The following is a 25,698-nucleotide window of genomic DNA, read 5'->3' on the forward strand; positions in this document are numbered from 1 at the left end:
AATTTCACGACTTTCTTAAGAAAATCGTTGCGTGCATGAACTGCCTTAAAAGTGAATGATCGAGTAGAAAAAGCTCGCGGAATTTTTCGATAAAAATTCTATTGAATGCCAAAATCGAATAAGCACGAAGAATATTGGGAGTGAAAATGAAAAGGATCCCGGAGCCCATTGTGGAGCAACAAAAAAATTCGTCGGACACAACTAATTGATAAAATGGGGCGGGGGGGAGAGCAACGCTCCGGCGAACGATGGAGCGGAGGCGGCAGCAGCGCCTGCGGAGTTCGATTACCACCCAAAGGTATATAAAAATGGAAAATTCGTTCTCGTATTCTCAGTGGAGGACGTGCAAGCCAATGCTTTATTCGTCGATCTTTGCTCGAAAAGCAACTTCACTGAGGTGCTCGATATTACGATTTTGTCGACGGTTCTCTATGCGCGAAGATTCTTCGACCTGCATCGACCCACGAGCATCCTGGGAAAATTTACGTGGCAAAAGAGTCCGGCCGGGGGCGAGATGAGGGCAAAAATGAGAATATCAGACATTGGAAAAGCAGCAGAAAATTCAACACCGGAAAGCGCTGGAACAACGCGTCGCGAGATCAAATAGCAATTCGCTTTCCCCGTTTGCAGTTGTGATGCAGCGAAAATCCGGAGGCTCTTCTGGATTTCGTTGAACATTCCTTACGAGAAAGCTCTTCGCGCTACTTTTTTTATTCGATCGTCGTTGGCGGACCGGAAAAACGGCGGTAAACTCTTCCACTCGCAATTCGGGTGCGACTGCGGAATCCTACGATTTCTAGCTTCTTCTTTTTCCCAACGAAATTGTGATTAAATCGACTAAACGGAAGTTCCTCGATCGAAACGAGTCCGGTCAACTCGCTCGAAATCGTGAGATAAATTTATTAACGCGGAGGCTTGAATTTGGCTAAAAAAAAGCACGATTTTTACGGTCCGCCAAGAATATCCAGTAAATATGAGATTTTCATGTATAAATTTAGCTCGTGCCAATTTCGTACTCCTACGCGATTACGAGTGAGCTCGAGGACAAATTTTCGTTCCGTGTACATTGTGCTCGGCTGTTTAATTTCGTATAACCGCTCGAAGCTTCGTACACTGCCATCGCATCATCGTTTCGACGTTCATTAACTCTTCCTCTTTCGACATCCCATCGAGGAATTGTCATGACGAAAATCATCGACTGAACCAACGAAAAATATATTTTTTCGCCAATCATCCAAAACCTCTGGTCTCCACTAATTTCTTTCAGATTTCAAAGACTTTCTGATCGTAATTTTGAATTCCATGCGTCACCCGAACGACGAATGCCCCGTCAACAAAAGTGTCCTCGTGCTCGATGAATTGTGAAAGAATTTTTGCAAGTGACGAGAGCGATATTCATCGAATGAACTCACTATTTGGCGCAGTCGATGAGCTGGTACTCGTTGCTTCTTTCGAAGCTCTGTTGTACGCCCCGATCTTTCCAGAGGGATTCCACGATCTCGTAGAACTCCTGAAACGAGAAAAACAGAATAGAGTCAAGGTCAAATATGGTGAGATTCGATTACAATTCGAAATGAAAGCTCGATCGATGCTCTCCCTGTGTGCTCGACGATAAAAGAGAAAACAGTTGATTTTATAATCGGGCAAAAAGAAGGTACGAATAAGTACGACGCTGAAGTTTCCAACGTTGGAGTCCAACGAAATGAATGAAAATAAAATGATTTATCCATCAGTTTTTTATTTCACGAATCATAATTGTGTAGATTGAAAAATTACAAAGTACAAATTCGACTGGAGATAAATTGGAGAATTACTGAAATTATTGGACAGTTTTTTAGATCATTTCGTTGGACTCCAACGTTGGAAACTTCAGCATCGTCGAATAAGTTGTAAAAACAGAGTCGAATGCCAGTTTGTGTGCACCGACTTGAAAGAGCGTCAGGGTATATATTGTCATCGGCGAAAGGGAGATTCATCTTCAAAGGGCTAAAATTAGATAGGTCGTGGCATCCCCGATGCTCGAGATGCTAGACAAAGTATTATATTCCAGTAAATCTGAAAAAACAGGCTCAATCATTTGTCACGCGAGAAGATAAGTTTTTTTTTCATCTTCGTGACGTCAATTATTGGAGAGCATCCATCAAAGTGATACTAATTAGTGGAATATGCTGTCTCCGAGCCATTGATTCCGATTCTCAACCGATAAACTCATCGCTCCGAAATATTTGAACGAGTCGAAATTATTGTCGCCGAACGAAAGTCAACTATCCTAAGCTCGACGTTCCGAGCACTTTCGACGAGAATTCATCCGAATTGGCTCAAACATCGAGCGATTAGAAAATCCAGGAATGATCTCGTAGGAATATTGAATAGAAATCAGTTTTTTTTTCCGTTGGACTTGTTCGAATAAGTGATTTCGACCAGGCGACGGAATTATGAGCGAGAAAAGTCAGTCCGGACGAATTAATAATTCATATATAATCATCAAAAGGTTTGAAAGAACGTTTAAAAAGGCTAACAAAAAATATTAATTCTTTATCATTAAATATTAAATAAAAATGTTTAATCAAATAAAACATCAATGTTTATAAAATTATATTGAAAATAAAAAATGTTATTAATAATTTTTTTTTACAATTTTAATAATTTATTCATTTTTAATTTTAATTTAATGATCAATTTATTTTAATTCATTTTATAGGTGTAAATGTTAATTATTTAATTCATAAAAAACGAATACAATAACTTTCTATTTAAATATTGAATATCTTAAAATGTAGTATAAAATTTAAATATATTTCAAAATCAACAAAATCTAAAATGAAAAAAAAAAATAAAATTCCTCCATAGTATCTCGCGAAAATGTGACTTCCAGTGGAAAATGATCGCAGGAATAAAATAGAAGAAAGACAAGACCCGGTGCTGTTCGGGCGCGAGTCCATTGTAAAAGTTATTGTGGAGAGTAATTTTGGAGCTTGATTGCCCGATATCCCGATAGTTATAGTTGGACGATAAGGTGCGTTTTGTTTTCCATAAGAACGATGTTAATCCCTGGATGAAGTATGCGATGATGCGAGTGTGTAGGGGGGAAACAACGAGGTCACGTGAAATATCGTTTTGGGGCTCGAAGGAAGGAGTAACGAGAGCATAACACCGGAGCCAATGGAGTTACGAAGCGGTGAGAGAGAAAGATGGAAAGAAAGGGGCGGCCGGGTGGGGACTGGATGTTGGCAAATCACGTTCGCTCTAGCGCAGGGGGTTTATTAATATATTCCCTCATCGACGTGTCGGCCTGTGACGGTGCGAGGCTGCTGGCCGACACCCCGAGAGACTCCGGAGGCAGCATCCCGCACGATACCGAGGGTATATTGTGTCGGTGGCCGATGTCATCGACATGATTGATCCATCGATTCCCCGTTGTCACAATGAACGGCCGACCGGAGTTCCTTTCAGTTTTTATTTCGTTTTTTTTTTCTACGACGCGAACAGAGCTTCGCGGAGCCCTTCCGATTAGACTCGATCGTTTTTCGCGAGGAAGAAAGAGAAAAGGCGCTCATGAATTACCAATAGCCGCAAACGACACTCGCTCGGTCAATAAATCATTTTTTGTTTGCTAATTCCTCAGGTATAGCGACGTTTCTGTGGATCGAGATGAAAAAATGAAAATGCTGTGATAGCGTGACGCTCGGCGTTTTATTATTCAACTTTTTCCATCGCGAGGCGAGGAACGGGGCTTTCCGCGTGGGCGTTCATCGAATATCGATTCCCCAACGTTTTTTTTCCCCCGTTTGCATATTTGTCCGGAGGATTAACAACTCCAAGTTTGTGTTTCGGTGAAAACAGAATTTTCGAAAGCGATAAACTTCGAATGGTTTGTACAAACGATTTTCTCAAAAGACCAAACGATTATTGGCAATTTGTCAGTTTCGTTGCGCACCCTTCGTCCACGGAAATTCATTTATCCGCGACGTAAACAAGCGAGCTTCGTAAAACTACCGGCAGGATATAAAGTTCGCACTTTAACGATCGATACCAACGGGCCACTCGTGTCAAACGAAAACTCTGAAAAATTTCTCGTTTCCGCGTGTAATTAAGGAGACGAACATATTCTCCCTCCCTTGGCGATTTCCATCGTTCGGCTTTTATTCGAATGCGCACGAAGGGAAACAAAAGTGATAAACAAACTCTCGACCTCTTTCGGCCTATCCAAGCAATTGAGAAAAAAATAGGCCGCTTCGAGGCGACGTTGATCGGACAAGGGCGCGCACAACATTTTTCTGAGGGGAGAAAAAGAGTGAAAAAATGTTTGGATCCGGCATGTCGTCGATCGCTCGCAAGTTTTCGTCTTCCGGCGTGCACACTCGAGACTCAAAATAAACGTCGGTCACTCTTTTCCACAGTGTGAACCTACAGCTTTGTCCACACTCGCGCACGCGCCCCTCTCTGTGCGGAGCTTGTCATTTGGAGGTTTTGTAGCCAAACGTCTCTCCCAACCCCTCAAATTTTATCGTCAACCCCTGCACAGCATTCACCCTCGTTTCAGCCTCCTCCCCGAGGATCAAATTGATTTTGCAAAATGAAGAAAAATGAAATCAGGTCGAAAAAGTAACCACGCGATTAGCACAGCACGAAAAGGTCTTTGGTTCCCTCAGGAAACGAGAGAATCGGCGAAGCAGAGAGGCGAATGAAAAAGACGAGGACATTTTTCTCCCGGAATGAAGTGTGGCGATTGAGAACTTTGTTTCTGAAGGAATTATAGAGGATTTTTAGTAGAGAGCAATTCCAGCAAACGAGAAAATATAAACGCCTCTTTCGTTTTTTGTGAGGAAATTATAAAAATGAGCCAACTAAAGTGAGCCAACGAGAGCAGCTTGGCTCGAGCTTACTCATCCGGAAAAACATGAATGAGAAAATTGAGGTTTCTGAAGAGAAACCTCAATTTCGCTCGTTCCATTTCGAGCCATTTTTTCATCGATTTTTTAATTCGAGGATCGTGCTGTGCGTTAAACCGAGTATCGTGATATTGTCGGGATTTCATCCTTGTAGTCACAGGTGTTTGTGAAAATAGTTACGAGGGAGGCGGCCAACTCGAGTTTGAATGACGCAAAACACCAGGATTATTTAGCCGTCGACGATTTTATTTCGAGAACGCCTTTGCCGAGAGTTCCACTCAATTTTCGAGTATAATATCTACGAGCAAACTCGTCCTCCTCCTCGTATAATGACGCTACTGACGAGCTTCTCGGATCCGCGCTAACAAATTGCTTTATGAAATTCAACCTCAGGTGAAAATAATTTGCGAGGCTGAGAATAACGCCATCGGTGCACGCGTCGGGGCCACCAAATTCAGTGGCTCATTGTACGCAGCTACCGCGTGGATTGCGCGCTCTCATTTCAATCCTCGCCGGTTGTCGAGCGAATTCCTTGGATCAGTCGCGTCCAAATGTTCCTTTGGCAAAATCGCATTGATCCGAGTTCCGAAGACCTTCGACCGATAAAACGAGAGAGAGAGAGAGAGAGAGAGAGAGAGCTGTAACATAAAATAGAATGAGACTTTGCTTCGCATTTGAGGGGGAGTTAAAACGATATTTACGAAACGAACGAACGCAGCGTGTTTCGCAACAGAAAAAGATTTTCCATCGAATTTCAGTGCTTGCTCAAACGAAACTTGGGCGATTTAAAAAGGTCTGTGCGGAGCAACGAAAATGGGAGTCCCTGCAGGTTCATCGGCGCGATCGTCGCTCTTGATTAAAAGTACGGGAAAGCTGAGTCAGCGTACGGAGTGACCGGGAAAGGTGGAGAAAGAGAGAGCTCGAAATTCGTGAAGCGAGTGCATGCGCGAACTGAAAGGACGGAACGACGCTGATGAATTCACCGTAATCGCGTATCGAGAATCCAATGTCGATCTCTCTCCCTCTTTCTCGATCGTAAATTCGTGCGTACGAAGAAGAAAGACGCGCGTCCAATCGCCGATTGAGACGGGCCCAGATGGGAGTGAAAAACGAAGAAGAGGCAGAAAAAAGCCGAGTTGTTCTTGCCCTGAATACGAAATGACCGATCGAGCTAGATCAACGGGGCTTTGTCGTTTACCAAACGAGCTAGTATTGCACGATTTAAAAACCACCTCGAAGCAAGACAACTGGGACAGAATTTACAATGTTTTTTTTGCCCTCGGTGTTGCAGCGAGGCGATCGGACCGAGATGGAAGAAACGGCTCGTCCTCCGGCGAGTATCTCTCGATTATGCGTTATCGCGTCGAGTTTACAACTGAATATTCTCGCGAGACACAGAACTCGTCCCAATTAGGCGAAATAAACGCTGGCCGCTCCTCGACACCGAAAAATCCAGCAAAAAACAACGGCTCGACATAATCCGAAGGAATAGCGACGCCCGCACTGGAACAAGATACAATTTTTCGTAATTTCGAGCATGAAATATTGGCAAGGCCTACGCAAAAGCCAAGAGAACTCGGAAACTCAAGGGCGAACGAAAAAATTCGAGTCCGACGAAATGAAGGACAAACACATTTTTAATTGACCAATTTTTTACTTCGCTGAATCATCGCGAAGGTTGAAAAATTGCCAATTCAGCAGGGAACGAAATTGAAGATTCACTGGAATTATTGGAGGCTTTTTTACGTAATTTCGTTGGAGTCCAACGTTGCAACTCCATCGCTCCATGGAAATCTTTCACTCGGAAAATCTTGTGAAAATAAGGAGCCGCGAAATTTCGTTCGACTTACACAGGCTCTACTGTTGCACGAGTTATATTTAAACGTTACGTAACAAACTCACCGCTGGATAATCGAAGTCTGGGGAAGACGAAACATCCAATACGTAATCGACCCTACTTTGATTCGCCGGATCTTCGAGCGTTACAGGTGGCGTGAGTGTGCTCATGGCGCTCGTTATCGTCTGAAACAAATCGGTATTATTAGATATTCGATTGTCCATTGATCGATGGGAATGCTGTTTCGTCGTCGAGGAGCTCAAACTCCGTTCGAATCGAACGAATCGAGCGAGTCATTGGAAAATTTCGGTCTCCTCGAACCGTTTAAATTCGTAGTCGAATCGCGATGAAAATCGATTGAATTTATTAGCGAATTACAATATTTCATTCTCCAACTCGATTGTGCGTTCGTGCTCATTTATAGTTTATTCGCACGAGATTCTTCGAGAGCGGTGAAAGGTAGAAAAATCCTTTGCGTTATGCCTGCTTTCGATGGAGGCCAACGAGCATTGCGACAACCGATTCGTCGAGAACACCGTCATACGAGCGTCGAAGCAATGAAAAAAAGGTCGTCGAACGAGCGTTCTTCGAAGGGGGGTTTGAACGCACGTCAAAAACGAATTTATCAAATTTCAATGAAACCAAAGACACGAACTCATTGATCGAAAAAAGTTCTCGAGGAACTGCAATTTTGTAGGGATAAATTTAGTCAGGCGAGCCGATCGAAAAAACGCCGATTCGGTGTACTTGAAAAAATATCTGAAATCAGCTGCGACAATCTTTTTATAAATCCGAACGTAAATCACTCGGAAGCCAGAAAAAATGAATGAACCGTTCGATCCTCTCGTCAATTTTATTCCGCTTTGCCAACCTTATTGCTCAATTGTCTCGATTTATTTATTTATTTGACAAACGAATGATTTATTCGCAAGGCACGATACGTCCGAGCGAGGTTGGACGGTAGCAGCACTCCCGAGTGACGCCCGTTATCGCTGATCGCCGAGCGAGATCATTTGTAATTGTCAACTACAGCTGACTAACACCGCGCGCAAAACGCTCGTAAGAACGCTTCTATTTTTGTCGCGGATGAATTCTCACAGGCCGAGAGCATCATTCGTTCGAGTTTTACATTGGTTGTATCCGCGCACGGGACGCGCGTTTTTTGTGGTTAATTCGCCGGAAATCCGGCTCGAATTTTCACCACTGAAACACGGTTTTGAACGATTTCGAATCGAAATGTTTATTTCTTTCAAAACTTCCTCTTCTCGCCCGTTCAATTACCCAAATTGCCGGCCCGCCATCGAGAGATCAAAGCGATCGGAAAACGAGCATTTGCTGCCTTTAAACTTTGACCGATTTATTCTGTCTTTCAACAATTCGCGCATGAAAATAAACGCGGGAAATTTTTCGGATTTATCTTCCTGCGAGGCTGGCTTTGTTAGGGCTGCTCCAAAGTTCAATCCCCACGAATCTCCTCACGATACTTTTATCAAAAAAAATAATGAAATCCAGCTGAATTTCAGCTAAAATGAAAAAATGTCACATTCGCCAGACATAAATTGGCTGACGGGAATGCGAAAAAATCTTACCAGAATGGCGTCCCTGATATTTTTCTTGATGTCTTCGATCTTCTGTCGCTTCTCCCTGAAAAACGAAAAACCGCGATTAGATTCGTCATTTTGGATCGACCAGTCGGTCATTCTCAATTATCTTTTTCGCTCTTCTCGTCACGAACAGAGAGAGAGAGAGAGAGAGAGAGAGAGAGAGAGAGAGAGAGAGAGAGAGAGAGAGAGAGAGGAGAGAGAGAGAGAGCGAACGATCTTTGGGAAGCTCCTGCGAGGATGAAGCAGGTACGAGGCCCTCAGCCAGGAAAATAATCTTTTCGGCGATGATTTTAAGGCAGTTGCAGTTCGATCTATTCCACGATTGGTCAGATTATTGCTTTTATCTTGACGATTTACGTCGCGACGCGTGGCGGACGAAAAAAAAATGCGAGGCTAAGAGATAGGAGAAAACGTGAAAGAGGGACGCGTCAGCGGATGGAACAGGCTGGCTGTTCGCATGCCAACGTTGAAAACGTTTATTGTCTAGTCACTCTCCTGTCTTTGGACGTTTCCCATTCCTCGAGCGTGTCAGAATCAAAGGCAGCGAGGTAGCGTTCTCTTTTCAAAGGAATTTCACAAGTTGAAGGCACCGAGAGGATCGAAGAGTCAAAAACGTCGAGGAAAAAGCACGCGAAGACGAGTGTATCGTCCCTTGACGACGTCCTAACCTTCCTTTCACGGAGAGCTGGCAATTTGTAATAAATTAATCGGAAACGGTGGAATTATTTTTTTTTAAATAACGAAAACTGTTCCATTTGGCATGGGCAAGTCGCTCCGATGTCAACAGCTCGGAGTTCCTTCCGAAACCGATTTTACAAAATGCTTTAAAATAATGAAAGAGTAAAAGTACCTCTTTTTACCAACTAGCGATAAAATTTGATTGGCTACCGTAATAAGAAGAGAGGGGGGAGTAAAAACCCATGTCCAAAAATGTGAGAAACCAAAGAACACTCGAATTCTTAGCGTCAATTGCCGAAACGTGACCAACTCACCTTCCCTGAGATAAACTATGCTATTCCGTAAAAAAGGGGGGAAAAACGTCTGCAAGTCGGATGCATGGAAATGCCCACTTGAAAAAATCCCCGATTTCCAAATGCTCCGGCCAGCCCTTTACCTGCGCCGGGCCTAACGGCGCCCCCCGCTCCGGTCTATAAATTAAGAAAGCGACGCGCATTATTCGCCTTGCAACAACGAGTGCGAGCGTGATTTTCGAACGGAAACTAGAAAACGGTCTTCTCGAAGCGGGGTCGCCGCAGGAGCAACGAGTCGACAGCGCCATATTTTCCGGTGAAAAGGCCGAGTGCAAAAAAGCGTGAAATTCCAGCCACGTGTTGATATCGCGTTACGGAATACGGTCCGGTGGTACGCACGTATTCAAAAGAACGTGGGAAACCGAGACATTGGAACTAGTTGCGCCTTCGAGTTCGCTGCTCCACCTTTATTAGACAAGTTACTCAAATTGGTAGAGACCTACAATTGCTGCATGGGAAAACTTCGTTAGTCTCGATCGACACTCGAATCATCCTCTCGCGAATCCCAACGTCAATCCGTTTTTTGACGTCCCCGACGACGCTGAAGTCTCCAACGTTGGAGTCCAACGAAATGAAGGAAAAAAACGTTTGTAATTCACCAATTTTTTATTTCACGAATCGTTGGTGCAGCTTGAAAAACTACGAATCGCAAATTTGGCAGGGAACAAAATAGGAGAATTACTGGAATTATTGGAGAGTTTTTTTCGATCATTTCGTTGGACTTCAACGTTGGAAACTTCAGCGTCATCATCCCCGACTCCTCCGACACTGCTGCGGAACTACGACGCTGAAGTTTGCAACGTTGGAGTCCAACGAAATGAAGGAAAAAACATTTGTAGTTGACCAATTATTTTTTATTTCACGAAATATCGGTGCAGCTGGAATTTCAAATTCGGCAGCTAGCAAAATTGGAGCAGTACTGGAGTCATTGGGGTTTTTTTCACATCATTTCGTTGGACTCGAACGAATTAATTCGAGCTGCAATCTTTTCGTAGCGTGAAACTCGAAGCAGAAACCATCCGTAGACTCATTTTTCAAGTCTACCGATAAATTCATTATTTTTAAGTGAGAAAAATATTTTTTCAAACGCATTTGAAGAAAATAAAAAGTGACGGCGAGTTGGGCCATTTTTCGATGCTACAAATTCGAATGCATCTCAAATGAAATCTTTAAAAAATCATAAATTCAAGGATTCGTCAGATTTTCAAATTTTTTTTCATCAAAAACTACGAATTTCAAATTCGGCAGCTAACAAAATTGGAGAAGTACATGACGCTGAAGTTTCCAACGTTGGAGTCCAACGAAATGATCGAAAAAAACTTTCCAATAATTCCAGTAATTCTCCCATTTTGTTCCCTGCCAAATTTGCGATTCGTAGTTTTTCAAGTTGCACCAACGATTCGTGAAATAAATAATTGGTGAATTAAAAACGTTTTTTTCGTTCATTTCGTTGGACTCCAACGTTGGAAACTTCAGCGTCGTAGAAGTACTGGAGTCATTGGGATTTTTTTTACATCATTTCGTTGGACTCCAACGTTGCGATGCGTCGCATTACGGAGCTTTGGGATTTTTTCATCCAACTTCATTTTTTTTCATTAACAATATTATAAATTACAATAACCTGTTCCGTGGACAACGTTCATTTTGCTGTGCGTTTCAATTCGGCGATTTGATTTCATGCTTCATGCTAGCGGTGATTGCACTTGCGCTCGCGTTCGTCTCGCGTGTGTGTGTGTTTTTTTTTCATATTATTGGTTCGCTACGACGCTGAAGTTTGCAACTTTAGAGTTCAACGAAGTGAACGAAAAGAGATTTGTAATTCACCAATTATTTATTTCACGAATCATTGGTGTAGGTTGAAAAACCATAAATTTCAAAGTCGACGGGAAACAATGTTGAAGATGACGCTGAAGTTTCCAACGTTGGAGTCCAACGAAATGATCGAAAAAAGCTCTCCAATAATTCCAGTAATTCTCCTATTTCGTTCCCTGCCAAATTTGCGATTCGTAGTTTTGCAAGCTGCACCAACGATTCGTGAAATAAAAAATGGGTGAATTAAAAACGTATTTTTCGTTCATTTCGTTGAACTCCAACGTTGGGAAGTTCAGCGTCGTATGTTGAAGATTTACTGGAATTATTTGAGAGCTTTATTTCAGATCATTTCGCTGGACTCGAACGTTGCAAACTTCAGTGTCATTTGTTCGCTTAATTAAAAATGAATTAGATTTTATTATTTCAAGTTAATGAATTGAAAATTTGCCTTAATCTTGTCGAACCGCCCTTAATTACGGGCGAATCGAGATAATCATCGTTGAAAATGACAGATTAAACACGGGCTCGTAGGGAAGCCTTCAAAAAATTATGCGAAGCTGGAAAATCATTTTTCCATAAGGTACGCTTGAACCTCCTTAAGCCGAGGGGCTTGAGACGTTTCAGTCTTCTTATTTCATCGGTTCGATCGAGAAGTTTGGGAGCCAGTGCATTTGGATGTTTCTGGAGTCTTCAGAGATTCGTTCATCAGCAAAGGATGGATCGGCGATCGCGAATTTTTCCGTAATCCGATGTCTTTTTTCTTTTCATTTGCATCACAAACATCGGAACGCTACCGGGCCAGAACCCTTTTTCGGATCGCGAGCTTTGTGCCCGTGAAAAATTGTAATCCGTTCGCGGTAGCGCTCCAGTCCCAAGACCGAGGAATACATTTTTTTGCCCTCGCACTCATTCGAATACGGCAGCTGGAGAAGCGCGGAAAGGAATAAATGAAATTAAAACTCCGGGGACAAACGACGTACGCGAGGATCCAAAATGCAGACTCTTCCGTGGCGACTCATTACCTCGAATAATCTCGATATATCTACAGGAATGTCGAGTTGAGCGTGAATTGAGAGTGTGAGAAAAAATTAACATATCCTTTCGCGCATCGCTCTCGTTTTTCTCTCAGCAAAATTGCATGCATTAAAGCTCAAATTACAGGAATGAGGCCGTTATTCGATGAGGGTGTATTTACGATCGATTATCGAAGAGTGAAAAACTCGATGCATGTATGAACAGAAGAAAAAAGTGGATTATTTTCGAGTATCTTTTTCGTGATTATTATTTTTCCGAATTCTGGTACTTTATGAAGGGTTGACAGCGTTTTATGGCACTCTTGACAGAGGGCGCGATGTTTCAACGCGTTTCTCGATCGTTTCGAAAATAAATAACGATGGAGGCTTCGTCAATAAATTTTGTAGCAATCGCTCGTTTCGTGAGTCTCGTCTCAACGGATTCGAAATGACATTAATTTTGTTTTGTTTTTTTTTTTTTTTTTGAGCGATGTCCGGCCGGGGTTTCGAGAAATTTCGAAAAAACCAAAACTGTCTCGATCGATTTGAGATCGAACGTTGTTTAATTAACGACTTTCGTCATCGTCGATAACCCGAAAAATGGACCATGCGCGAGAAATACGTCCCCGTGTTCAAGTAGCTCGTAATTAAGGCAGTTCGATAGCTCAGTGCCGTATAAAAAATGGGCCGCAGCCCCCTTCCTGCGCGGCCATTGTTCGTTGTGAAATATCTTCCAAAATCATTCAAATTATCGTCAATGAGCGTCGCTTGTCTCGCGCGACAGCGTTGCCGGGTCGCGAACCTTGAAATTCTCCCACTCAAATTCCAAAACTAGACGGTAGCTCGTGTTGTTTCGTTTTTTTTTTAATTTTTTCTTCAGAAGATACTCCAACGCTGTATTTTTTAAAATAAAAATCGTAAGAACCGTTCTCGAGTTATTTCGATACACGTTTTTTTTTTTACGATTACGATGTGTTCGAATGGAGAAAGCATAGAACTTTAATTTGCAATTTCTAAAAAACTATACGGTAAAAGTACTTTTTTAGAATCGATTCGTTAGATTTTTCTGCGCGACATATTTTTTATCCGAAATTTCCGTAAGAAATCGGGCTTCGCTGTTGAACGACCTTAATCTTGCGAAGTTTCAAGGTGACTCTCGTAACGTGGGATGTTATTATGCTTGTTTACTTCGTACGTAATGGTGGAAAGTTCAAAACAATACTCACGCTTCACTGAACCCATTAACGTGCAGTATCCTCATCTGTTTGACAATTGTGCTTTTTCCGGATTCGCCGGCACCTGGAATAACATACGAGAGCTGAGTTCGTAGAAAGCGAGCGTGGCGCGATCACTCGCCCCGCCGAAATCGAATGAGCGACGAAATTTTATGGAAACTTATCAGCCGAATGGAAAATAACGATCAAAGTGTTAACCCCCGATTTCTGTTCTCACACGTCAATCGTAACTGGATAAAACATCGCTCGGAACGAATTAATTCAAGCTGCAATAGAATCAACTCTTTTCGTAGCGTGAAATTCGAAGCAGAAACCAATTTTTCAAGTCTACCGATAAATTCATTATTTTTGAGAGAGAAAAATATTTTTTCAAATGCATTTGAAGAAAATAAAAAGTGACTGCGAGTTGGGCCATTTTTCGATGCTGGAAATTCGAATGCATCTCAAATGAAATTTTTTAAAAATCATAAATTCAAGGATTCGTCAGGTTTTCAAATTTTTTTTTCATCAATTTTCTAATATATTTAGGCTAATCTTGGTACATGAGCGTCTGAGCCGGTAAGCAGTTTGCTCAGAGTTATGAAATCATAAACGGATGTTTGCTTTGTTTTATATCGAATATTCATTTCCTCTAAAAACAAAAAAAAACAAAAAAAGAAAAACAAATGACAAATGATAAACGAAATACGTGACATTTCCGAAATGGAAAAAATGACAGCAATCGTAATAGTGGAACGACATTGAATATTTTTATTCATAACGAAACAAAGATTAGTTTTTTTGTTGAATGATGAGCAAAAATTTGGAAGCGAGCAAAGAGAAATAAAAAAAATCTCGAAGCGGATGTCAAAAGTCTCTGAAAAACTGCGTATTTACAGAAAACACGAATATATTCATATAATTCCGAATTCCAGTATTCCAACATTGAGCTAAAAAATTCAAGTCTACATTTCGAAGAATTTATTAACTTCCGAAAGTCAGTTGTCAACATGAAAAACCTAGAAACAGCATGCTTTTCCCGAAGCAGCATTATTTTCGGGGAATTCCCGCGTCTCCCTTCATCGGAGCGAAGTGTGACCCTGAACATTTGTTTACATGAGCGAAGCCGCGTGTTTACCATTTTATACAACGGTGAAGTGAATATTAGACTTGTTAGAGGCAGCGAAAACGGGGAGTGTGGAAAGTCGTGAAGGTATTAAAAACAAATGTTAGTCGTCGAAAATAACGACGGCACCGGTGATATTATAAATATGGGATGAGTTTTTTAATAGCGATGATAAGATCGTAAGTAAAAGGAGTTCAAAAGGCGGGTCTCGTTCGAATATATGGGAATAAAATGATGCTGTGCCAGCACGATAGCGTTACGTTTAGTTACACAAATAGAAATACCCTGTGCGCGATTCAAGCGATGATCCGCAGGTGGTCGGTGGCCCGATTTTGTGTAAAAAAAAAAACGCGCGCGCGTGTTTCTATTAACGATAAAACGTAATGACGAGATACATGGAAAGAAAACGAAGGAAGAGAAGAAAAAGTAAAATGTAAGTAACGAATCGTACCGAGTAACAGAAGCCTGTGTGTCGCTCTGTAGACCTGTTTGTCCTTCTGTAACTGTCTGGTGATAGCGTCGGAGCGCCTCTTCTGGTTCTTGCTGTCATCCTGGCTGGCCTTACTGCTCTGGCTGCCGAAGCACCCCATGACACAAGAGAGACACGCGATATCCTCGCCTCGTTCTTCCCGTTCGTCCCGCGCCGCCACAATCGTCGTAGTCGACGAGCTACAATCGCCGGCACCGATGGTATTCCTTTTAATGGTTTTTTCGTATTGTTGAGCCGGCGGCTCGTGCCGATCGGTAAACCTGGCGCACTGATCACTCGCAACCCGTTGAGGGTCGTCACGAACGCCACCACCGACACCGACACCGGCGGCGTCGCGAACCCCCAAACTCCCGTCACCTTCGAATTCTTCACTTTTCACAATTGCACTACAATTATTTCCACTTCCTCCTCGTCCATCACTGGCACTTTCGCCGGCTCCACCGCCCCCCTTCGACGACAGGGTTGCCCCTGTGCTCGCCCAGTTCTTACTCACTTTCGAAAAGTGACGTCAACGCACACGCACGATCCTTTCGCTGATTAGGAAAAACTGCAATCGTCCACGAAAATAACGAAAGAGTTACGAAAAATAGGGGCGCGCGCGCGCGCGCGCTCTTGCAGACAAAAAACAGCACCGGTGCACACTGCTCTCGCGCGTGTGCTGCTTCTGCTGTTTATAGTTTCCTTTCGTGCCGTTCACTCTCTGTAAAAACAAAATTCCTAATAGTTTTAGATCGCCGGATATTTATAATTCGTTATTGCTCAACTGTCTATTCAACATTTTTTTCGACTACAAAATAATCACTTCTCTTCGAACCCTATTCTCCTATTTCGTTCTCTGCAACAATGAGTTTTGACACGCGCCGACAGACACTCGCACGCATCGGAATACACACACCGTGAGGAAAAGATACTTTACACCGCGCGACACGAATACCTGCACCCATAGGCGCGCGCGCGCGCGCGCCTCCGCGCTCCGTCGAGCTGATTTACACCTTCTTCCACCTCGTCCCGCGAAACCATAACTAATCCGTGTACACGGCGCGCGCGACTCTGTCGGAACGGTGCCGCGTGCACTCAACAGACACTGATAGGGATAAAAAAAACGCGGGGAGAGCGAGAGAAAAATAGATGGTGGATCTACATATAAATACACCGCAAAGGAGATTCCGAGCAGCGGGGCGGTACAGCCGGTTCAAAAATTCGGGAACGAGGCGATCATCCGAATGAATTTGACGTTTTTCGCGCCTCTGCGCCCGCTCTATAAATCCTAAGAATTTGTCTCCTATTAATTCTTCCCCGAGTTATTTTCAACGAATATCTTCCCATCTCGTGTCACAGACGGAAAAAAATTCGGTTACACTTGCGTCCGAGGGGAGAGATTTGGCGAAGAGGTCCAGCAGCAGTACCGATGACATATAATAAGCTTTGCTCAGCGAGAGGGCTCTCTCCCTTGGTAGTAACTTGCCGGCAACCGATCGTTACACCCCTCTCTCCCCGTTCCGGCCAACACTCGCGCCCTCTCTTCCCGCTCTTCCAAAGCATCACAAGGTGTTTAGCTATTTAACCAGGCAACGGAGAGTCAACCGAGCGAAATGATTGTAGCAGCCTCGAGTAACCCAACTGATAGATTATATGTATATAGTGTTTAAGAGAGAAAGAGAACAGTCAGCCCCAAAAGCGTGGAGAATAAAAAAAGAGCGAGAGCCCGAACCAACGGACCGAGTGACAAGCGAAAAGACGGCTGACGATCACACACTCTAGCAACTTGACTCTGACACGTTACGTTCGAAACATCATTTCTGGTAGATTTTCAAATTATCGAGGACAATTGAGCCACGGGGAACGTTTGTCACTATTTTAGCGATTACAGTACGCGTTTGAGAAAACATAACCCTATTATCGTACGTCTGAGTTTTTTAGTTATTTTTCGAACGTGTTTTAGTGTATATTTGTAAAAAAAAAATGCTACGTGTGTAATGAAGTTGCACCCCCCGGGTAGCTAACGACGATGGGAGCAGCAGGTAACTCTCAAGGGCCATTTGTCGCGAGGCAAAATGAAGGAAAGGGCGGGAGCAAGCACCGTCACTCTTTTCTCCTGCAACTTTTTTTCATACTCCCTTTTATAGAGTCGTGACATCCTAAGCTTTGCGATGTTAGAAAACTACATCGCCGCAGTGTAATGAAACGTGTAAATCCCTTTGCGCGCGTGTGTTTTACTCGAGGTAGAAGTAACGAGGAAGAGGGAGAGGGGAGAGAGTGAGAGTGCGAGAAAGAAAAAAATAGTATACACACGCTGTGCGTGCACGAGCGGAGAGGTACGGCCTCGGTTCTCCGACTCTGGCTCTAACCTCTTCCCCCTCCTCTCGTCCTCCTACGCCGCCTCCTTTGCGGCCGCGGTCGTAGGAGCGCGATGCCTCGGTTGGTTTTTCCATCTCATTCGCGCAACGTACACAGTGCGTTCGCGCTTTTCTATGTATATGTTTCTCTCGCTCTCACCTCATCCGATATTAACAGCGCGAATGAATGAAGGGGCGGCCAGAGAAGGGGCGGAGGGGGGGGACGAAAAATTACAGCAGCCAAAATGTACACTGTGCGTGATTATGCATGCACATGTAAAGAGAAAAAAAAACAGTATCGAACTACCGAGACGGGAAAACGACGATCAAAGGCGCAGAGTGAACGCGATCAACTATTAATATAGATCGTTTTCTGTGAAGCTCTTTTTGTCTCTCCCTTCCTTCTGTCCTTCCAAATGGCAAATATAAAGTTGACAGGCGGGCGCAGAGCGCGCGCGGGAGAGCGCCCGGAGACAACGACAAACCCGAAAAGTTAAAATAAAAAAAGCACGCTCGAGAAAATCTTTTGAGAAACGAACCGTTATCTTTTGAATATCTGTCTACGCTCGAAATACTCTGTATTTTGGAAATGGATATCTGACGTTCGCTCGATACAGATTTAAAGCGTGTATACGCATACATACTGGACGTTGGAAACTACGTCCGTGTGTGTGTGCGGACTATTCGTATATTTCCCATGTTAAAAAAACTTCTCGCGTAGCCCCGAAAATGCGAGAGGACACTGTTTCCTAAACACGAAAAATACAGTTTTCATGAAACTCCAACATATTCGCGCAGCCGGCCTTTCCTCTACGACAACGGAAAATATGATCTTTTTATTTTCCACCCTCGCCGCGATGCTAAACTTTTTCGATTCCTCACGTAGACCTAAAGTCTTTCCGAATAAACGAAGAAGGGTGGTTCGCTTCTTCAGCTACCCAATACATCCACACACGTTCACAGGCACACACGCCACTCACACATACACCGTGCACGCACTCTGCAATTTTCCGCTATCACTCGCGACACAATCTCTTTCTTTCGTTTCTTTCCTATTATTTTTTTACCATATACTTTACATTTTGGCTGGATTATGATGATATTTCGGTCGTCGTTTTGTAGTTTACCCGTTTCATATATCTTTCGTCCCCCCCCCCCCCCTAATCACCCCACTGGCGAACAGCAGCGGCAAGCTCCTCACCACCTCGGCCGACGTCTCTCACACGAGCCAGCCACCGCCACCGCACACCCACACGAGCCGCCCCGGTGCGTTTATTTGATAAAACGCGGAACCCACGAGTCCGCACGCGGCGGAGTTGGAGCCTTTTTTTATACGTTTCTCCCCGGACACACAACACTTTCGGCACCTCGTCCTCTCTCCGACGACGACCCGTTAAAGGGATATAATATATCCCTTTAAAACCTCCTCATTCGAGCGAGCCCGAGTTAACTCGCGACCGTAACGTCCGAGACGAGGTGCTGCTCCCTGTAGCCAACATGTCGTCTGCTAGAACCCACTAGAGCGGCTGCCCACTATCGCCTTCCTCCACTCTACCGCCCCACGAGAGAACTCGAGCCAGCGCCGTACCACTTTCTCACCGCACCCTGTTCTTTTCTCTCCCCTTTTTACGTATAGCCCAGTTTCCATGAAAATCCATTTTCAACTTTTCCCCACTCAATCACCAATGGAATCTTCGATCGTTTATTGTATTTATTCCTCGTACCAATGGACGAGGAATAAATAATAAATGGTCCGTTGTAAAATTTTTCCGATTCTTTTAAGATTTTTTAACCTCCCCGCTCGACGGAATATTTTGAATATTCGTCGAGTGTTCTTACGTCTGAGGAAATTAATAACAACTCATTTGAGCTATTCCCTCAACTTGTGGAATATTATCGCGAAAGAAAGTCCTGCAAAAATCGCTTCCACAAATTTGGAAGGATAACGCGAGGGAAACAATCGTTTGGATCAATATGTGAAAAGTGTCAAGTCTCAAAACCCTATTGGTCCTTGCTCGTCGGAAAATTCGACGGCGAATAGCGTATAATCCCTTTGGACTCGCAGCAGCAGCATTGCAAATCCCACCATTGCGAATGAATAAGCCACGAGAGTAAAATGTTCAGGAATTTAATACGAAACCATAACTCTGTATGAAAAACAATCGGTCCCGTCAGTTATCGAGCCTCAAAAATCCTGAGTGAAAAAGAAGATAAATAGTCGAGGCTGACCGACTGCGTAAAAGGTACGACACTGTCGAGCCATGCCGAGTGAAAAGCCGAGGATCGATCGGCTCTTTTCGTACGATTTGCGTACAGAATAAAAAAGCAGCGAGTTGCTACAGGTGCCGCCGGTGATTTTCCGGAAGGCTTGGCAACTCTCCGAGGCTCCTCGATGAAATGAATTATTAGTTTCGTTCATACGTGGAATTATTTTTTTCTTTTTCATTTAAAAATTACATTCCAAACACCATTTAACTTAGCCACTGCTCATTTTTCATCTCTCTCATTTATTGTATTACAAAATGACACGTGGATCGAAATTATTATCGGGTATAAAACAATAGAGACTATTAATTACAATAATAATGTAATAACAAATATAAAAATATTCATCCGCAGTAACTAAATGTTAGTGACGCCCTTTCTCCGCACGATTCCCTTGGATATCAACAATTTTTTGCTTTCTTCTGTTGGTACAGTGAGCACTAGCTAAAAATAATACGAATAGGGTAAGGAAAATTCTTCGTAGTTCACGAATGGAGAAGAGTTATTGAATAATAACTATAATTGCAGATCTCGACGGAAATGCTGGATTGCAGGAACGAAGGATTTTCAATCGATTAGTTCGAAAGGAAGCAAGATTTGTTTTTTCCCTTCATCAAAAGAAGATCGGAGACAATTTTCGTCTCTTCGGAGATAACGAAAAAAACAAAAATTGAAAAGAAAATAAAAAGATACGATCTCCCTGGGTTGACTCACGCACAAAGTGCTGAATAATCGTTCGACTACGTTGCAATCATTTTCGAAGAATAAAAAGTAGAGGATGGAGAAAAAAATGTGTATCTCTGCGAAGCCCGGGCTTTATCTCGGAGACACGTGGCTATAACGATGCGTTATCTCGTATTCTTGTACGTGTGCGCGATGACGCATACGAAAAATAGTGAAATTTAGTGCAGAAGAGTCTCATTCTCGGGGGCAATCGCTACAGGGGAATTGTTCAAAGAGAGTGTACACGAGGAGCCCCGCGTCACAACGTTTTTCAATCCCGTCATTTTCGTGTCTCAGTCCATCTCGATTTTCCTCGCTTCTCTCACACATTTAGTTTTATATTTTTGTTTTTTTCTTCTCATTTTGATTGTGATTTCTCCTTTCGGGCGTCACTGTCGCACCACGCGTCTGGCATCTTTCCAAGATGGCCGGCTCGCCCTTTCAACCGGACGAAACAATGACGCGTTCTTCTCTCGCTCTCTCTCTCTCTCTCTCTCCATTGTTTTTCTTAATCTTCTTCCATGGGATGACTCTTGTAACGATCTTCGCACGCTTTGTTTTACATTTTTTTGGTTCCCGTACGTTTCATGAATTTTCCACCTTCGGAGGAGGTTGAATCTTAAAGCTTCGTTGTACTCTTTGCGTCGTCGCCGATTTTTGGTTCTTCAGCGAGCAAAGCGTTGAGGTCGACGTCTTGCAAATTCGTCGCGTGTTGATTAGAGCCTGGAATGATTTTTTAATTCTCCATTATAAATGATAAAATTTAGAACCCTGAACGATTTACAACTCTCGTGCTAGATAGAGAGAACGAGTGACTTTTTCCTCGCTTCCCATATCGTAAATTACCTGCGTGAGCGAGAAAGAGATCCTTCAAAAATCCAAGCTCTTTCGTCAGCATCTTGATTTTCTCCTCCAATAATTCGTTCTCGGTTTTCAATTGGTTTACACGTTCCAGCGTCTGTTGAGTTCGCATTTTGCTCTTCACTCTCGAACGCTTTACCGCCTGTTTTATTAACACGGAGTTTCTTTATTAGCAGGACAATATATTCGCTTAAGGAGAGATCGAAAGACGCGGAAAAAAATACTTCGTACCTGATTATTTCGATCACGGCGTCTCCTGTAATCCTCGTCATCCTCTTCCTCCGAAATAATTGTCTTTTTCTTCCTGTTCGTCGACGAATTTTCCTTATTTCTTGGTGCCATCTGCAAAACAACGACAATAATTCCCCTTTAAACGCACGCTCAAAATCTTCTTAAACGACTGAATTTTACGATCGACACAAATCGACAAAACTGCTGCCCGTATCGAGCACGCTCTTCCAGATATTTATCATCCGCGATAAGTGCATTTTTATGAACAATACCGCCGCTGCGTACTCGACGCTTCGTCTAGTTCGACAAATAAACCCAAATTTCTTCGCTCTTTCTCGGATTTCTCTGAAAAATTTCATTTTTTTTATCTTTTCAATTTTCACATTCTGCTTTTGAAATTTCTACCGAATATTGGGCGCGCTTTTGTCCACGCCAAAAGAAGCAACGAACTAATTTTAATATTTTCGAAAATTCTCGGCTTCTCAGACGCTCGAACTGTCGGTACTACGCTGACAAATGCGCAGACCCGCTCGTTGCTTTTATCAGGAGGAAGGCTAATTGGATGGAGGAGATGAGAGTTGATCGCATGACAAATCAATTCAATGATTTTGTGCAATTTAGTAATTTCATTAGACCAGGCTGTCTAATTTTGACCAGAACAGAAATTTCATGACTTTTAAGGCTTTTTAAGTCAAGGAACAGGAATTTTTCATGACTTTTCTTATGGTTCTGATACTTTTTATTCATCTTTTAATTATAAAAAAATTCAATAAAAATAACAAAGAAATGATATTTTATTTTGAAATAAAGAATCTTTTTTTTCTTACAAACTATTCATTCGATATTCGTTTTTATATCGATGATGAGTATTGACGAACCAGACATTGTCGCCACCCCGCGAATTTTGAAATCATGTTGAAGAAAACCAAAAAATCGACAATGACAATGAGCCTTGCAGAGATCTTAAAAAATCAGGTTGTTTGGTCATTTTTCATGACATTTAATGATTTTTTCAGGTCCGAGTGTAATTTCATGATATTTAAGAATTTTCACGACTTTTCAGGTCGTTAGACACCCTGTTAGATAAAACAAGAAAAAAGGCTCGATTTCTTCATTTTGATTTTCCGGTTTTCGCCAATGGAAAGTAGCAACAAAAATGGTTTATTTCGATTTTTCGTTTGATCAGAGTGTCTTTTTGTTCAGGCGATTCAGTCGGCTCGATGAATCACGATTCGAATCCATCGCCATAAAGATATTGCTCGTTCGACATTTTCGATTGTCGTAATTCCGAGAGGCAGCGATTAGTATGACGGATACTCGTGGAAATCCTCGCAACCAATTTGTAATGAAAGGCGAAGTAAAAGAAAAATTAGGAAAAATATAAATTTAGATGAATAAAAAATTATAAAAATAATGTAATTTATTAGATTTGTACGAGCTCGATAGTTCGATGAAAACACGAATTTTCTAAATCAAGAATACATTTAAAAAAATTTTTAAATACATTTTTTTAAATTTTATTTAAAAAATAAAGCCGAATTAAAATATTAAATTAAAATGAAAAAATGAGTTCTTTTAATAAATTTGGATCAAGGAAATCTCGCTCGATTCAAGAACCATGGAAAAAGCTCGCTTGATTTATGAAAATGGCAAATGCGTGCTTTTCCACTGAATCCGAAGTTCATCAAACTTCGATATTCGCTCGTGCGACTCGGTCGGTGTGTCATGTCACAGCAATAATCGCGCGCGTACCACTCACGAAGAGCAGCCGCCTCTCTTCCGCCCATCGACCATTAGCTTCTCCTCAAAATAAATTTGACGATTTTTAGTAAAAAAGAGAAATTTATGAACAAAAATTCAGAGACGAATTCGACCTGAAAGATTCTTAAAGGATTCAAATTTCGGGGAAAAAGAAACGAAAATTAGCGAAGAAGTAGCGAGAATTGTTATTGACGTTTCGGAATGCACAATGCCCTTAAAGTAAAACGCGATAATCGCCACGATCTCGATATCGCCGTAACCGAGGAATAATAAAGACGGCGTTTGCGAGAGCGAGTCAGCAAGAGTTGCCGGGGTTACGTGGCAAGAGCATTAACAGTATAATCGTACAATGCCAATCGTCGTGTATATTTACCCAATAGAGCCTTGAAACAGTTAAGAAATCGGCCCTGACATCTCCTTGCGAAGCTGCTGGTACAGCAGTTTACAACGTGCTCGACTCGCTTAATCGTCCGATTACAATACAAACGGCGATTATCCCATTCTCGGGGACTTTACGGCGACATGAAACATATTCGCAAGTGTAAAACGCGATATTATCAGACCGATGGACTTTCTATGCGCGACGAACGTTTATTTTTTCCGATCGGCCTACCCCCTTTACTCGATATTACATTCGCTGGCGAATGAGATAAAATTGAAAATTTTCGATTTATTCGCGTGGAAGCTCATTTTCAGAAAGACGGAAATCCGCCGTATAAATATTTGCAAGAGAACGGGAGCGAGAGAAGGATCGCGTTGTACCTACGAGCCTCTTCCTCCGAGTCGTTTGATGTTTACCGGAGAGGAAAAAAGGCAAATGTTCTTTGTGCACTTTTATCGATAAATCCCCGTACGCCTGTGCGCCCAAAACTCGAATATTTTAATATTACGATTTTAAAGGTTGCGCCGATGGAATGCAACGAATATAAATTCTTTCTCTTCATAAAAGTCGAAAATGCGGCTACCTCCGGAACGTAAAACGAATGCCTTCAGTTCTTTGAACTCCCGAAACTGGCGATAAAAAATATAAACAACGTAGAAAAAGTGAATCTGCTTGAAAAAAATTTTTAGGTTCTTTGGCCAACGGATGGCTAGCTGCTTCGAAAATATCGACTTTGCAATGACGAGAAGACAGCTGGTTGGTCATAAAATAATGCATTTCGATCGATGATCATGAAGAAAATGTAGTTCAGTTTCATGACTAATAGACCTTGCGAATTTGGGTTTTCCCTCAATTCCGAGAACGACTTTCGAATAATTCGTTATTCTAACCTGTACAGTTGCATCGCGGCATGTACTTTTCACGCCATCTCTTGTGCATTCGTCGCTTTACGAAACGACGCTGAGTTACCGATCGGCAAATTCATTTTTCTGTTAAACATTAACACGAATATTTTATTCTGAATTTTGTGTACCTTGACCTCCGTGGTCGATATGAACGCGTGGTAAAAGTGATTATGAAAGATACGAACGATTTGATTTCGGTTTAAAGTCGAAAACAAAAAGTAAATAAGTTTCAACAAACTTCTCTTCTGTTTGGAAAGTCAATGACCTCTAAAAAATCAGACAACCAAATCTTGAAAGGAATCCGTCTTACGGCACCTATCAGTTCGATATACCGAAAACAAAAACAAATATGAAGCCATAACGACGTCTCAAGGACACACGCATAAGCGATAGTGGCGACACTTGAATGATGAAAAAAAAAACAGAGATAAAAAGTTTATAATTGTTTCATTCACGCAGGAAACATCACAGCGGTTGAACCATTGGAAAGCGGCGTTCAAAGTGACATACGCGTTGCTTTTGATCTCCATCGAACGCACTCTACTATTCGAATTTTTGTAAAACGACAAGTAAACATTGCTTTATGAATCGTCAATGAAGGTCTATGATCGTTTTTTTTTTCAAAATTTCCTCAAATATTTCATACGACAACTCACTACAGCTGCGTCGTAAAAAACGGAGAACAATTTTTTCACCGACTGCCAACTTTTAACCTGTCGCGGTCAATTTTTTCCTTTTGTTTATTCACAAGCCACTGCACTAAAGTTGGTATTAAACGAACGACGATTAGCAGAGAGAAAAACAAGAAACGTGATGAAATAGTTTGGCGGCAAAGAATGATGGTGGAGGAAGTGCAGAGAGGGGAACCGTACACGCGTGACACTTATTTTCACTCGCTTACCTCCGAGAAGCGTTACTCCTTGTTGATGTCTTGGTAAAATTCTCAGAGCTTCGTACAACAATTATTTGCTTTGTGGCAGTTTATTGACTACTATTTATTTAACGCTTGCGACATAAATTGCAACTTTTGCCATGTGCGCGCAAAAACACGGTTACTTTGATGGTTTGATAGGTCAGAGATGACGCAACTATGAGCAACTGTTGGAGGTTTAGTTCGAGCTTGTGCAGCTGGAGAGGGGGGGGGGGGGGAGTACACGAGAATCTCTTGGTGGCGCTGCTGACCCTGTCTTCTGTTTCACTCGGTCTGCCCGTATG

At 42.4% G+C, this 25,698-nt stretch overlaps 2 protein-coding genes across 5 annotated transcripts in view; both read right to left on the bottom strand.

Annotated features, from left to right (window-relative positions):
- The window catches only part of Galphas (G protein alpha s subunit), a 43,879-nt gene extending 25,010 nt beyond the window's left edge, over nucleotides 1-18,869 (bottom strand). The window contains exons 1-6 of one of the 2 annotated variants that reach the window (XM_043413442.1): nucleotides 18,435-18,869; nucleotides 14,981-15,719; nucleotides 13,416-13,488; nucleotides 8,319-8,373; nucleotides 6,795-6,914; nucleotides 1,413-1,510 (exon numbers count right to left, since the gene is read on the bottom strand). In XM_043413442.1, the coding sequence (XP_043269377.1) occupies nucleotides 1,413-1,510; nucleotides 6,795-6,914; nucleotides 8,319-8,373; nucleotides 13,416-13,488; nucleotides 14,981-15,119 (485 nt within the window). In that variant the 5' untranslated portion in view covers nucleotides 15,120-15,719; nucleotides 18,435-18,869. The remainder of the gene's footprint in view (nucleotides 1-1,412; nucleotides 1,511-6,794; nucleotides 6,915-8,318; nucleotides 8,374-13,415; nucleotides 13,489-14,980; nucleotides 15,720-18,434) is intronic. The other variant, XM_043413443.1, reaches the window with a different exon arrangement.
- A 973-nt stretch (nucleotides 18,870-19,842) lies between these two features.
- Nucleotides 19,843-25,602, bottom strand: LOC122406250 (CCAAT/enhancer-binding protein gamma-like). Of its 3 annotated transcripts, none has more exons than XM_043411603.1 (4): nucleotides 25,385-25,602; nucleotides 21,436-21,546; nucleotides 21,190-21,346; nucleotides 19,843-21,066 (listed from the first exon to the last, which is right to left on the bottom strand). In XM_043411603.1, exons 2-4 carry the CDS (start codon nucleotides 21,544-21,546, stop codon nucleotides 20,963-20,965), a joined length of 372 nt encoding a protein of 123 aa, XP_043267538.1. In that variant the 5' UTR covers nucleotides 25,385-25,602; the 3' UTR covers nucleotides 19,843-20,962. The 3 variants fall into 3 exon arrangements, with proteins under 3 accessions (XP_043267538.1, XP_043267540.1, XP_043267539.1); XM_043411605.1 differs by lacking the exon at nucleotides 25,385-25,602 and adding an exon at nucleotides 25,140-25,296; XM_043411604.1 differs by lacking the exon at nucleotides 25,385-25,602 and adding an exon at nucleotides 23,570-23,722.
- Nucleotides 25,603-25,698: the final 96 nt, after the last annotated feature.

This window comes from Venturia canescens, chromosome 2, assembly GCF_019457755.1.
Source record: "Venturia canescens isolate UGA chromosome 2, ASM1945775v1, whole genome shotgun sequence".
In the NCBI taxonomy this organism is placed as follows: Eukaryota; Metazoa; Arthropoda; class Insecta; order Hymenoptera; family Ichneumonidae; genus Venturia; species Venturia canescens.